The sequence below is a fragment of the Acromyrmex echinatior genome, unplaced genomic scaffold, assembly GCF_024713525.1.
Source record: "Acromyrmex echinatior isolate Ae372 unplaced genomic scaffold, ASM2471352v2 Scaffold43, whole genome shotgun sequence".
Classification (NCBI taxonomy): Eukaryota; Metazoa; Arthropoda; class Insecta; order Hymenoptera; family Formicidae; genus Acromyrmex; species Acromyrmex echinatior.
The window spans coordinates 48,131-61,895 of NW_028259076.1; the positions used below are offsets into that span (position 1 = coordinate 48,131).

Consider the following 13,765-nt stretch of genomic DNA (forward strand, 5'->3'; position numbering starts at 1 on the left):
TTTTTTCTTTTCAAAGTTGCTAGATAAATAAACACTTAATTTAAATTAAATTGTTATAAATGGCATAATGAAAATATATGTGCCTTTCTAACAATATAAACTTATGACATTCATATTTAAAGGCGTGCAAAGAATTTTGTATATTTTTTACATAAGTCCCTAATTTGTAAAAATTTCTTCAGATTTTCCGATTACCTTTACTATGTCGGATTATTTTGGAGGGGAGAGATTTTTACATAATTTGCGAGTTTATAGAAGAAACATCAATCTTTAAAATCAGAACGTAATGTAAACTTGTACGACTTTTACATCTCGAAACGGCAACATCTGTCTCTAAGAATGAAAGAGATTTCTACAAATCAACTATCATTAAAAACAAGTTTGATCTTTTCAAGATATTGTGTATATATGTGTTGTCATTACTGTTAACAATCGATTAAGAGGGATTTTTATCTCTGTGAATTCTTAATATTTAAATTGAGTGAACCATCTAAGACAGTAAGATTTATATATTTCTACTTCTGATGGAGCAATAAATAAAAAATTCAATTCATAGCATATATAACAAGAGGTTAGAAGTTCAGGGACGTTCAGTTGTTGTATTCGATATTTCATGTTTAATACTACACTGACATACACTTAATATTCACCGCAGGGCATTATGGATAAATTCATTTATGATAATTAATGTTCAAAATATAGGAATCTCGATATGATCACGAATTTACGAAGATTTTGTAATATAAAATAGTAGCGTAAATTTTATTACACTGAAGGGGACCTGACGTAAAAAACGATGATCGAAACGTCTGCATGTAAGCAATTGTTAGTCTACAATAAACATATAAATATATGATATAGTAACAACAAGATCCTGCCTTTTTGGCAATTTGATTATTTGAATTTCATTCGTTGGAGTAATTCTATTACATTGTATTTAATTTTAAACAGCAAAAAACAGCATTTTGTGTTTGTGTTAGAAACGATCCACTCAAATCCTTGTTAAAAGTTTGTGTTGAATTATCCGAGTTTTTTTAATTTAACATAATATGATTGGGTTATTTGAATAATTTGTGTTAAATTAACATTTCCCACTGTTAAAATAACAAAATTTATAGATAAGTAAACATATAATGGAGTTTTGAAACATAAATTCTAATATTAAATGAATAAAATGTGTGTGTAGATTTAATAAATTATTATAAATGTTAATTTTATTGAAGAAATATGTTCAGTACAAGTACTAGTTACAGTATATTTTATATGTAAAAAGGTACAGACATTTTTGTATTATTTCCTCTTTGTAACAGTAAATATTTGTTAAATCTATATATTGCACATGTTAAATATCCCAGAGATATCATTTAAACTAAAATTGTAACTAAAAAATAGCATCTATTTTCAGTTAAATATAACATTATGAATGTGTCAATTTAATATAAAATTTGTTTTTATGTTATGTCAAAGTTTTATGCTTCTTGTGTTCATTTTTTACATAATATTTGTATCACTTTCTAACATATTTATTAGATTAACACAAAAATTTGAGTGGATCCCTTGGGACATGTAAATTGTACAAAATTTAACACAAATTTTTTTACTCTGTATATATGCAATTCTCTTTGTCAGTTGAATATTTAAATACAGATGTATAAGACATTTTGATCAGAATGAAATCACGAATCTGATGGTCGATAGTAAACATGCAAAAAAAGAGGAAAAGAACACGACATTTATAACAACGTTGAAAAAAAGAAACCTTCATGGAGAATATACTTTATATATATACAGCGAAAAGGGCTTTCCGTAACGACTTCAGTATTTGACGGATCCGGGAAACGGAATTAAAAACACATCTGATAACCATAATTTATTTTAAAAAATAGAAACTTATAGAAAGAAGAATCTGGATATTCTACTCTTGAAATTCAACAATGTTCTTACCGAAAGAAAAATGCATTAGTAAGAGAAATACAAATAGAACGTGGCTATTAAACATTTAATATTAGGATTGGATAGAATGACATCTTCTTAATATATAACATGGGATCATAAATCTTCACGTGCGATACGTATACGTGTGTACAGAAATATCAAACAATAAAATCAAAAAGAAAAAAAAAAGGAAAAGAGTGAAACGTAATTTTTTAACGGCCTTTGATATTGTCAATAACTCGCGATACTTATCTTCCAAGCTCGTACTAGTTCCATTTGATACTACATTACTTGGTTAAATATCATACTTTGTCAGGAGAATATTTTTGTTACCATGTGAAACGATCGTTACTTGACAAGAAAAAAGAGAGAAAGAGAGAGAGAAAGAGAAAACAATTGGTATGGTGATTCGACGAGTATTTTACGGGAGCGTCGGTCGATTAGCGAAAGGAATGCTTTCGGCATCAGATGAGAAGTCGATTCTTTAATTCTCCGGGAACTATACGGAACTATGTATATTTATATACACCAGGGTAGGTTGTCTTTTCTCTCGCTCTCTCGCAAAAGCCGTCGGCCTCTCTCTCGCTTCCCTCCCTATACCTTCGTCCTAATATCTAGTACATAAGATGGCAGAGTCCCTCACTCTCCTTTCTCTCTCTCTCTCTCTCTCTCTCTCTCTCTCTCTCTCTCTCTCTCTCTCTCTCTCCATCTCGCCTTCAATTGCCGTTCTTCCTTCTTCTTCCTACCTCTTTTCCACCTCGTAGGGTGTGTAGGGTGGCGAAGAACATGCTGTGGGAGCGCGATGCGAAGAGAGAATCCGCTACATAGAGAGAGCGACGGAGAAAAAGAAAGATCGGCACCGAAAATGGAAAAGAGAAACGGAAAACCGATGGATAAAGGGAGATGTGGGGAGATGTGGGGGACAGCTGCAGGCCATACGAGGAAGATTATGAAACAATGCGGGCGAAAGAGAAAACGAGACGATCTTCGGCGTGGTCCGCGACTCCGCCCCAGCAGCGTTCGTTCCACCACAACCCTCTTCAGTATTCATTCATATAATTTTATTTTAAAAAAGGAAGTGACCTTTTATCTCTTCGGCGTTCCCATCTAGAAAAAAACGTGTTCAAAATACGTTGCTTTTGAAACCATTTTACTTGTATCTGACATTTCTCGGCATCCTTTGTACTTTTGGAAATATTTCAATATGAAATTTAAAATAGCATACTCTGTATTTTTTCTTCATCTGTTAGTTTAATGTACTAAAGTAAATATGTGATATGAAGAAATCAATAGTTTACGACATTTTTTATACCTTGTTCGAGCATATATTAACATAAAATGTTAAATAACTCGTACACTATTAATTTTTTAATAATCGTATCTTAATACTTTTATGAAGAATAATGAAATGAATCAATTGGTGGAAAGAAAACACTTAGTTGCTTAAAAAAAATATGTATGCAAAATGTATAATTTTTTAAGTAAGTGATTCTGTGTTTTCTTTTCACCAATTGATTCATCTCATTATTCAATTCATGTAAAAGTCTTAAGGTACGATTATCAAAAAATTAATAGTTTACGAGTTATTTATAATAATATTTTATGTCAACATATGCCACAATAAAATATAAAATATCTCATAAATTGATTTTTTGGTGTCATTACCTTAATACTTTTATATGCAGAATAATTAGAGGAATCATATTGTGTAAAAAGAATCATACAATTTCATTAAAAAAAAATAGAGGTGACCTTCATATCTTTTTGACACCATCCCTTAGAAGAAATACGAGTACAATATGATCAAAATACGTTTCCCTTGAAATAGTTCCACTTTCATCTGAAAAATTGTTTCCTATCATAAAAACCATGCGAGATGTTTCAGATGCTCGAGTTAGATGGGTCGCCTTGTATATATGTACATAGATTAATGTTTAATTTTTTTAATAAAATTCTTAAATAAAAAGAATATGAAATTCTTGAGTGTATATTTCTCGTAGAAGTTGAAACGAGTTTAATAAGCTGAAATATATAATTTAAGTTTATTTAAATTTGAATTAACGAAATAAAGCATTCTTTATGTAAATTTTTTTATTTTTTATTTTTAATAAAAAATAGTTTTAAATAAAAAAAAGAGTTTCGTTCCCATTTTACGTGTAAAATCAGTTGCTTCGCGTGTAGACTTGTTAGCTTTATTATATGGCATTATCATTTGCGAGACAGTTTGTATATTAATAGATACACGTATCTATGCATTAAATCGAATGCAATGAATTTTTGGCAGAAACCGAACAGAACAGAACAGAACGAAGTGAACGAGGCATCGGCCGTGGGCGACGATGAGACGCCATGGCCAGGGCAAAAGAGCAGGAGAGTCGTTTATCGATATTATCGTGTGGCCGGCGGCAGCGGCAGCGCACCGTTGCCTCGAAGGAACGCTAGCGAGTGACCGTTAACTCAGGTCGCGACGCAACGCGACGCGACGCGACGGCACACATGTCGCGCAAATAGCCAAGGCCTGGCGTGGCCGTGTGTATATGCACACGCACGCGCATACACGCATACACGCTCGCATTAATAAAGCTATCATTCTTAATAGAGAAAAAAATTTGTCTTATTTGTGTTTTATTTTTATCAAGAACATTTAAAATATTAACGTACACATTATTTTAAAACAAAGAAAGTTTATTCCTAAACATTATCGTTAATAAAATATCATCGTTATAATAGTAACAAGAACAATATATATTATATATCTCAAGCATAGCTGAAAAAGACGTACGCAGCCGTGCTCATGCTTGTCATCATCGCGATACGCTTTCATCCGAGATTTTAGCAAAGTTGGAGCTCTGAAATCCTAAACGTGCGCGGGGACAGCGATAATTATCGAGAGTAGGACGCCTCTCTCTTTCTCTCTCTTTCTCTTTCTTTCGCTGTCGCTGTCTTTCTCTGCGTTACGGTCGCGCGGTGAAAAACGAGTCGGTATACGTGACGAGATGCGGTCGATCCTCGCGCGTGTATCGCCGACGAGACCGCGGGATATCGGGGCGTGTACAGGTACACACTTGTCGCTCATTAACGTTCGTGCGAGCGCGACGGTTACTCGCGATAAATTTACCCGCGAATTATCGTGAGATCGAGTCTGCTTACCGCGTCTCTCCTCTCCTCGCCACGTCACGCCATGCATCGCCATGCCATGCCATGCCTTGCCTCGTCTCGCTTCGTCTCGCTTCATCCCGCTTCGTCTCCCTTTGCCACGTCTCTGCCACTTCGCATCGTCTCTTCTCTTGCCATGCCGCACTCCGTTGTAACTCCGGTCTCCGCGTCGAATGCTTGATACCGTAGGTATCCGGATTTTAGGCCGCGCGCTCGTAAATCCGGCTCTCCCTTGGCGATTGCCGGCGGAAGTGGCGGGAAGGGTTTAAGGTTTTGCTGCATCCGACATCCTCTCTCTCTCTCTCTCTCTCTCTCTCTCTCTCTCTCTCTCTCTCTCTCTCTCTCTCTCTCCCTCTCTCTCTTTCTCGAGCTTTCATATTTCGCACAAAAGGAAATGCTGGGAAACCTCGCTAAATGTTATAAATACTACGGAATTTTCTTATTATGTAGAAGCACAAGAGCGGTTCGTTTCGTACTGGATGGATACGCATTTCTTGTTCTTTCTTTGTACAACATGTGATTCGCGAAACCGCTTCGACAGACTTGAAAAAATATTATTTCGATTTGACATTCGATTGATCCATCTAAATATTATGTAAATGTGATCGGGGATATATCCGGTGTCAGAGGGTGAATTATTTTCTGCTTAAACGATTAATGAATATTGTTAATGACTAAAAGGGATACAATGTAGAGACGAGTCGGAAAAAATCTTTTCAAAAATTTTTCTCCAAGAATCCTTTCTTTTCCACTCTTGGAATTTTTCCACCACCACGTATGATAACACATGATAGACCCCACACTTTCTAGGTCTATGGGGTAGGGTAAATTCACTCAGGGATACTTTCATTCGTCGAAAACCGAACGTCCTACCTCTCGATACTCGTGACATCGTTGTCGATTGGTCAAATTGGACGGAGAAGTAGAAAAGAGACGCGCGAAGAAGGGCACAGAAAGCTGGAAGGAAGTATCGCGGACTATTCGCTGAGGATGATAGAGTAGGCGTGGAGGGATGAACCATCGTCGCCGACGTTACGAAAGAAGATATAGAGGGAGAAGATGCGCGCAAAATAATACATCCTGACGGGTACCGCGCAGGTGGTGGGGCAGTCCGACTGACCATTCGAAGTCGACCTCCGCGACGGCAACGCAATTATATCGTATTCGTCGCGCTCGACACAAGTATTCGCGTGACACGGTAGTACGAAGTATCCGGTGAGCCTTTAGAGAGCCTTTAGAGAGTCTTTTTAGAGAGTTTAGAGTTTTGTGATCATCTCGTATCGTAGAACGAAAAACCAGACGCTACGCGAAACGAACGCGCGTCTTTCGGAGTGTTATTCGCGCTCGCGAGCATCGCGTTGATCACTTTCGTCCAAAACGTAATATCCACGAGAGAACGAAAAGACAGACGCAACGCGAAACAAACGCCGCATCTCACGGTAGTATTAATCGCAATTCGCGATTCGCGCGGTCTACGTTCTTCGTGAACTTGGACAAAAAAAAGTCGTATCGTTGAACAAGGACGAGAAACATTGTGGTGAAAACTGAAAACTGATTTTGAACTCTTGGAGCCGGTGCGCGATTTTCCGTGTGTGCCTAACGAACATAGTGTTAAGTGTTGATACTATGAAAATCAAACTGGATCAACAACAGGAATCCGCTATGGATCTCTCCCTAGATTCGGGAAGAGATCGTAGACCGACACGTTACATGGTACCTGCCAGATACGGGCGTAACAATTTAATCGTCAGCGATCCTGGGCCGAGTACAAGTACGAGAGGTGCCGCGATGCCGCGGAATGAATCCCGACAGGCGAGTAAGCGACCGTGGAGGGTCGCTCTGACGCCCAAAGAAAAAATAGACGCGATCAATAGGGTTCACAACGGTGAATCGAAAGCTGCGGTGGCACGCGACATCGGCGTACCGGAGTCAACGTTTAGAGGGTGGTGTAAAGCGAAAGATAAGATATTGTCGCAAGCTAATAATTTAAAAACTTCGGCAGCGACACTGCCGGGAACATCCTTAGCAGGTTTCGAGCACGTTCTGACCTCAAGTTCTGATAACAGTAATAATCGTGCAGTGGGTGATTCTTCATCGAGATCAACACTAACGACCCAAGCCACGATGTTGGGATTACCATCGACTTCCGGAGTGACTGAAAGAGCTGAGGAGTTCAAAGCCGGTCCGGCTTACAAGAGGCTAAAATACGAGAATAATTCTGCCGGCATCACGATGGCTAATAATATGTCAACATCGATGGCTAATATGGTGGCTAATACAGTGGTTGATATGTCGTTTACGACGAATATGTTGAAACAGCACCAACAACAGCTGCAACAACAAACTAATAACACGCTACTTAATAGGAATAAAAGGAAACATAGTGCTTCAGGAATCGCGTCAATCATGGACGTCCCGAAACCATCAATGAGAATACAGAACGATCAATTACCGAATATAGAAAAATCGTTCGGGAGTGTCTCTCAGAACTATGAAATCACCATACCATCGACTAGCAGCAGTGATCCAGTCATACCTCAATCAAAACCAATTAGAAACGTAAAGAAACGTAAAAGTCTCTCCAGTATAATAGATGATCTTCGCCATCGATATACACCACCTTCCTCAAATAGCGTTAAAGAAGCGTCGAACATTTGACGCTGTAAATAACAACAACATTGATGACGATATGGATAACGAAACGGCGAGAAAAAATCCCGACACCATGGTGCCACCAGGATGCAATGAAACGGTGGAGTATTGCACCAAATTATTGGAGTGGTTGCACCATTATGGTTCGCCTGTAAGTACAATGAAACAAGTGGGTTACATACAACGTATTTTGGCAAGGATACAAGATTGGATTCAAAAAAGGAACTCCCAAAAAACGAACGGTATGAGCTAGATGTAACAATTATATATCTAATACATATTTGTAATATATATATTTATAAATATATATATATAATGTATATAAATAATGTATATAATAATTGATTTATTACGCGTTAGATACATTGAGATAAAAGTCTGGTAATAGTTATTAAATTTTGTTGATTGGCGCAATATTTAGTATTACCAAACATAATAATAATAAACTGATTGATAATAATTATTACTATGTATTTAGAAAAGTAAAATTATCGTTTAGTTGTTCCAATTTGATACTTAAAACCAAATTATTCATTCATATTAATGAATATTTAGTTGTCTGTAATTATTTGTAAATATGTAATTATTGTCAAAATGAAAAAAGATTTACTGATTAATTTTATAATAGATTATTTGGTGCAACTAAGCGCCTAAACATAGTCAGGACTGCCGGTCGTTTCTAGCGTATAAAATTTAGTCAAGCTTTCTGTATAATCAAGTCTATATGACCGAAGCTCAGATATAATTATATAGAAGACAAATGAGATAAATGTCATCTGTATAACTGCCAATAGTCTTTTTCCGAGTGTAGTTATCAAATTGTTAACAATAACTTTAATAATTGTTGTTGAATCGTACAGTAATTATGACCAAACATGATTTGATAATATTCATTAAATCAAATAAATATTACAATTTTTTATAATAGATTAATTTAGTAATATTTGCCATACTATTCAGTACTTATTACTGTGTAATTTAGCTGTACTTTATTTATCAATTCGTTTGGTTATATTTATCATACGATTTAGTAATAATCAACTAGCTTTATGATCAATTTCCAAAACTTGGTTAAACAATTTAGTAATAGCTATCAAATTTTTGTTCTTATATATATATATATATATATATATATATATATATAAATTGAACATATAAGTGAAACCGTTTCACCAAAGTGTTTAGTAATTATCATCTAGGTTAGATTACATTGTAATTAATTTTAAGTTTTTCAGTATTGCCTTGTCCATAATCTTGCTTTAAAAGGCTGTAACGCTATATCAGCCTTATGCCCACAGAACTTATGCTCTTAGGCTCTTAGTAAGAATTTTGTTCAATTCGCTTAAGTCTAACGGTTAAAGCCTAAAGACTGCGCGAAAACAGTTTAAAGACAGAAATTATTGTCACTTAATCTCTTTCGACTTATGCCTTAAGGTTTCTTAAAGCAAGGTTGTGGACCGACTGTGTTTAAATATTTAGAACTTTCATTTTTTTTTGTGTTTTTGAAAATATGTTTGACAAATCGCATAGCGAACGCTCATAGCGATGCTCATGAAAGTCCTTTATCCCTATTTTTTTCTACCTCTTAAGATAGTGTTACACTTAGGTTTACGTTTAGGAATTTATTATTTCTGAATAAGAATTATGAAATCTATCAAATATTTCAAATTAATGTCATCATTTATTAATTGTTTATATAAAAAAATTATTTGAATTGCGCGCGACGATGTCATTGAAAAAGGAAATATACAAAAAAGAAAATCTCAAATCATTCCTGTCCAGATTTGTTTACTTAACCATAATGAAAGCTTTGGCTAGTGGCTGATACTCGATGTCATCACTGGTGAATTGTACACATCCCCGCCATGTATAATTCCGGATACGGCAGCGTACTTCGTTTGATACTTGTAGATACAAATTTGTGTTGTGGGAAGTAGAAAAAGATTTATTGTAACAACGTTTCTCGTCTCTCGGCGTATATTTTTTACGATCCTCTTTTATATTATTAAGTATCCTTATCATGTTAATAATTGAAATTACGACAAAATAACAAAAAACATTTCTTGTATTTTAATGATAATTGATTATGATTAGTGTACATATTTTAGTTCTGATCTTTTAATTTTTGTAAAAATTAGTCTTATCTTTTATTATAGTTTGTAAAAATTAGTTTTATCTTTGTACAAAACTCAAATGTAAAAAAAATGTAATTAAATATAAAAATCCATAAAGTTTGGTTGTATTTTTTAATCTTTAGAAAAGTAATCTTTATTATATTTTTAAGAATATTTTTAATCAAATTATCGTGCGAAATCATAAGTTATATATTATTAAGATAAAAAATTCCATTGCTGTCAATCTCTTCTTAATGTTCTTCATAATAGAAAAAAATTTCTCGGACATCGATGAAACATAAGATAGAACGAACCATGGTGGACGTCCTTCGTTAGTAGTATCGCTATCAACATTATTCTCTTCTCTGAGAGACGTTCTACCTTGAGCGATGATTTTTTACCTCGTTTTATGTGGCTCGCTTACTTGGTACCGTACAAATCATCATTTTTATCAGTGGACTAGGCCTATTGGGGATACCACTTAAAAAAAAACGCGTCAAAAATAGTACCTCAAGGGTGACGTGGAAAACTATTGAAAATTCATTGCATGTATTTGTTTTGAGCGCTTAACCGTTGCTTCATTCTGTGTTAATTAAATAATGAGCGAAAAAAAGATAGAATGAAGTTTACAGCGTGAGTGCTAATAGCGAACGTCCCGTGCACCTCATGTCTTTGAACGATAGCTCCTAAACGTCGAGTGGCATTTGGACTACATACGGGGCGAGCAGTGAGAAGAATAGCGGGAGGCGAGAGCCTCTCGAAAATTGGCCGAGAAGTGCAAGTTTTACCGAGCCCTGTAGTATAATATCGGTGACTGTAAATATATATCTTATTTTTCACTATTATTTGAATAGTTTTATACTGCACTTCAATTTTAAAAGATGAGTAAGTGTTCACGCTGTTATTAATATAAATAATACTTTACTAGACTGATTGACACTGTTTTTGTTGTATACAGTGATTATACATATTCTAAATTTAAATTAGTGAGACAACGTTCATCAAAAATCTCTAATTACTCTTGAATCAATATTATATTGTGATGTTGCCTCAAAATAATTAAAATATGGAATACAAAGTAATTAAAATATAGAATACAATTATAATCAATATGCAACAAAACAGTATCTATTATGCTTATATGCAATCCCCAAGATTGGAAGAAAAATATAATTGTACTTTTGTAAAAGAGAGATGAGGAAAAATGCGAATTGCAAAGGGATATCGCTACTGCGTCCAGTATACTTGCTAAATCTATTCCTGACAGTGGTATTGTCGAAGCTTCTATGATGTTGACTTACGACATTATTTTGTCTTCCGTCTTACACCATCCTCTGAGGGTGGACTCTGGTACACCGATGTCGCGTGCCACAGCAGCTTTGTGATTCACCATTTTGAACACGCGTGCGTGCGTGCGTGAGTGAGGGCGTGCGTGCGTGCGTGCGTGCGAGCTGCGTGAGTGCGAGCGAGCGTGTGTGTGTGTGTGTGTGTGTGTGTGTGTGTGTGTGTACATCTTGTTTTAAATGCAAAATTTTTTGAGAATTTCAAGCGATAAATCCATTCATTATAAATAAACCCATTATTACGATATTTCTAATGGGATGCACACTGGATATGTTAAATGCTTGTATGACGCTTTGGCATTTGGATATTTTCACGTAGAGTAGACTTTGAAGCACGCCATATTTATACCGCACTCGCTGTTGATCTTCTTCTAACCGAGAGAGAAAAGGCGTGGCCTCAACACGTTCAATCGTGCAACATGGCATCAGACGTTACTACGCAGACGCCATGAGAGGTAAAGAACTCATATATACAGTATAATCACCCAGCAAACGAGAATGAAATGAATTGAAATGGATTCAGATTTTCAGAAATATTGATTCACGAATGTTAAAATGAATGCTTTTCAATCCTGAATGCATTTTTATTCATTTATGAGAATTGCACGGAGCATATCTCTATGCTTTTCAATCTAAAAATAATATTAGCTTTTTCTGTGCATTGTGAATATTGTTCAATTCATAATTTGGAATAGAAAATGCAGTTTTACAATCCAATTGCATCCAATTGAATCTAATTGAATCCAATTGAATCCAATTAAATCCAAAGAAAGTATTCGCTATTCAAAATACACATTCGGATAGAAAAAAATTTCAATCCATTTTAATCACGTTTTTTATTATATAAAATATAAAATATAAATAAAATATATAATATATATTATAAAAAATATATAAAGAAATAAATACCATAAATTATATATAACTAATTATATATAAAACTATAAATTATAAAATATAAATAAAACTATTTTATTATATAAAATAATAATTATTTTCTTTTCTTGCGGATCTCTACTCGAGTCGATAGAATTTGGCAACAAGGCGAGTTGCCTTCCAAAATTCTCAAACTTTATTGCCTCGAGTATCATTTATCCTTGTTGGTCACCGAATATTGAATAAAGATGGTCGGAGTTGCGAGGAAGTCAGGTCGGAAAAGTGAGATTCGCAGAGTAGAATTCTCGCAGGACAGAATGAATGCCTTGTACGGTTTTCGTGCTGAAAAGAATTCCGCGGTTTACCTGAAACTCGTAACATTTTTTGTATATTCCGGTTTTCAAGCAGGCTAAAGATTCTGCAGTCAAGAATAGAAATTCCGAATATTGACAATAGAAGTGACCGTTCTTGAAAGTTTACAGATTTTTATAAGTTTTTTTTTTAAATACGTACAAGTTGATATTTAAAAGTTTTAAAATTATTAATTATGAGTCTAAAGTTAGAATTGTAAATAAAAATTACAAATTTTTGCAGTTTTTATTCATTTAAATTTATTCATTTCTGAAGTATATGTTTTTTTCTTATTAAAATAAAACCGCGTAGTCGTTTATAGCCAGAGATTCTAATAGTCTCAATTAAAATTATCATTTTTTTCTTTTCAAAGTTGCTAGATAAATAAACACTTAATTTAAATTAAATTGTTATAAATGGCATAATGAAAATATATGTGCCTTTCTAACAATATAAACTTATGACATTCATATTTAAAGGCGTGCAAAGAATTTTGTATATTTTTTACATAAGTCCCTAATTTGTAAAAATTTCTTCAGATTTTCCGATTACCTTTACTATGTCGGATTATTTTGGAGGGGAGAGATTTTTACATAATTTGCGAGTTTATAGAAGAAACATCAATCTTTAAAATCAGAACGTAATGTAAACTTGTACGACTTTTACAACTCGAAACGGCAACATCTGTCTCTAAGAATGAAAGAGATTTCTACAAATCAACTATCATTAAAAACAAGTTTGATCTTTTCAAGATATTGTGTATATATGTGTTGTCATTACTGTTAACAATCGATTAAGAGGGATTTTTATCTCTGTGAATTCTTAATATTTAAATTGAGTGAACCATCTAAGACAGTAAGATTTATATATTTCTACTTCTGATGGAGCAATAAATAAAAAATTCAATTCATAGCATATATAACAAGAGGTTAGAAGTTCAGGGACGTTCAGTTGTTGTATTCGATATTTCATGTTTAATACTACACTGACATACACTTAATATTCACCGCAGGGCATTATGGATAAATTCATTTATGATAATTAATGTTCAAAATATAGGAATCTCGATATGATCACGAATTTACGAAGATTTTGTAATATAAAATAGTAGCGTAAATTTTATTACACTGAAGGGGACCTGACGTAAAAAACGATGATCGAAACGTCTGCATGTAAGCAATTGTTAGTCTACAATAAACATATAAATATATGATATAGTAACAACAAGATCCTGCCTTTTTGGCAATTTGATTATTTGAATTTCATTCGTTGGAGTAATTCTATTACATTGTATTTAATTTTAAACAGCAAAAAACAGCATTTTGTGTTTGTGTTAGA

The 13,765-nt window shown here is 34.3% G+C and overlaps 1 protein-coding gene across 1 annotated transcript; it reads left to right on the forward strand.

Moving 5' to 3' along the window:
- Window positions 1-4,008: 4,008 nt before the first annotated feature.
- Window positions 4,009-9,504, forward strand: LOC147906401 (uncharacterized). The gene has a single exon (XM_087416606.1). The coding sequence runs from the start codon at window positions 6,718-6,720 to the stop codon at window positions 7,747-7,749; it is 1,032 nt and encodes a 343-aa protein (XP_087272732.1). The 5' UTR covers window positions 4,009-6,717; the 3' UTR covers window positions 7,750-9,504.
- Window positions 9,505-13,765: the final 4,261 nt, after the last annotated feature.

Excerpts from the sequence above, each read along its gene's own strand:
- LOC147906401 (XM_087416606.1), top strand. The coding sequence starts at position 6,718 with ATGAAAATCAAACTGGATCAACAACAGGAATCCGCTATGGATCTCTCC.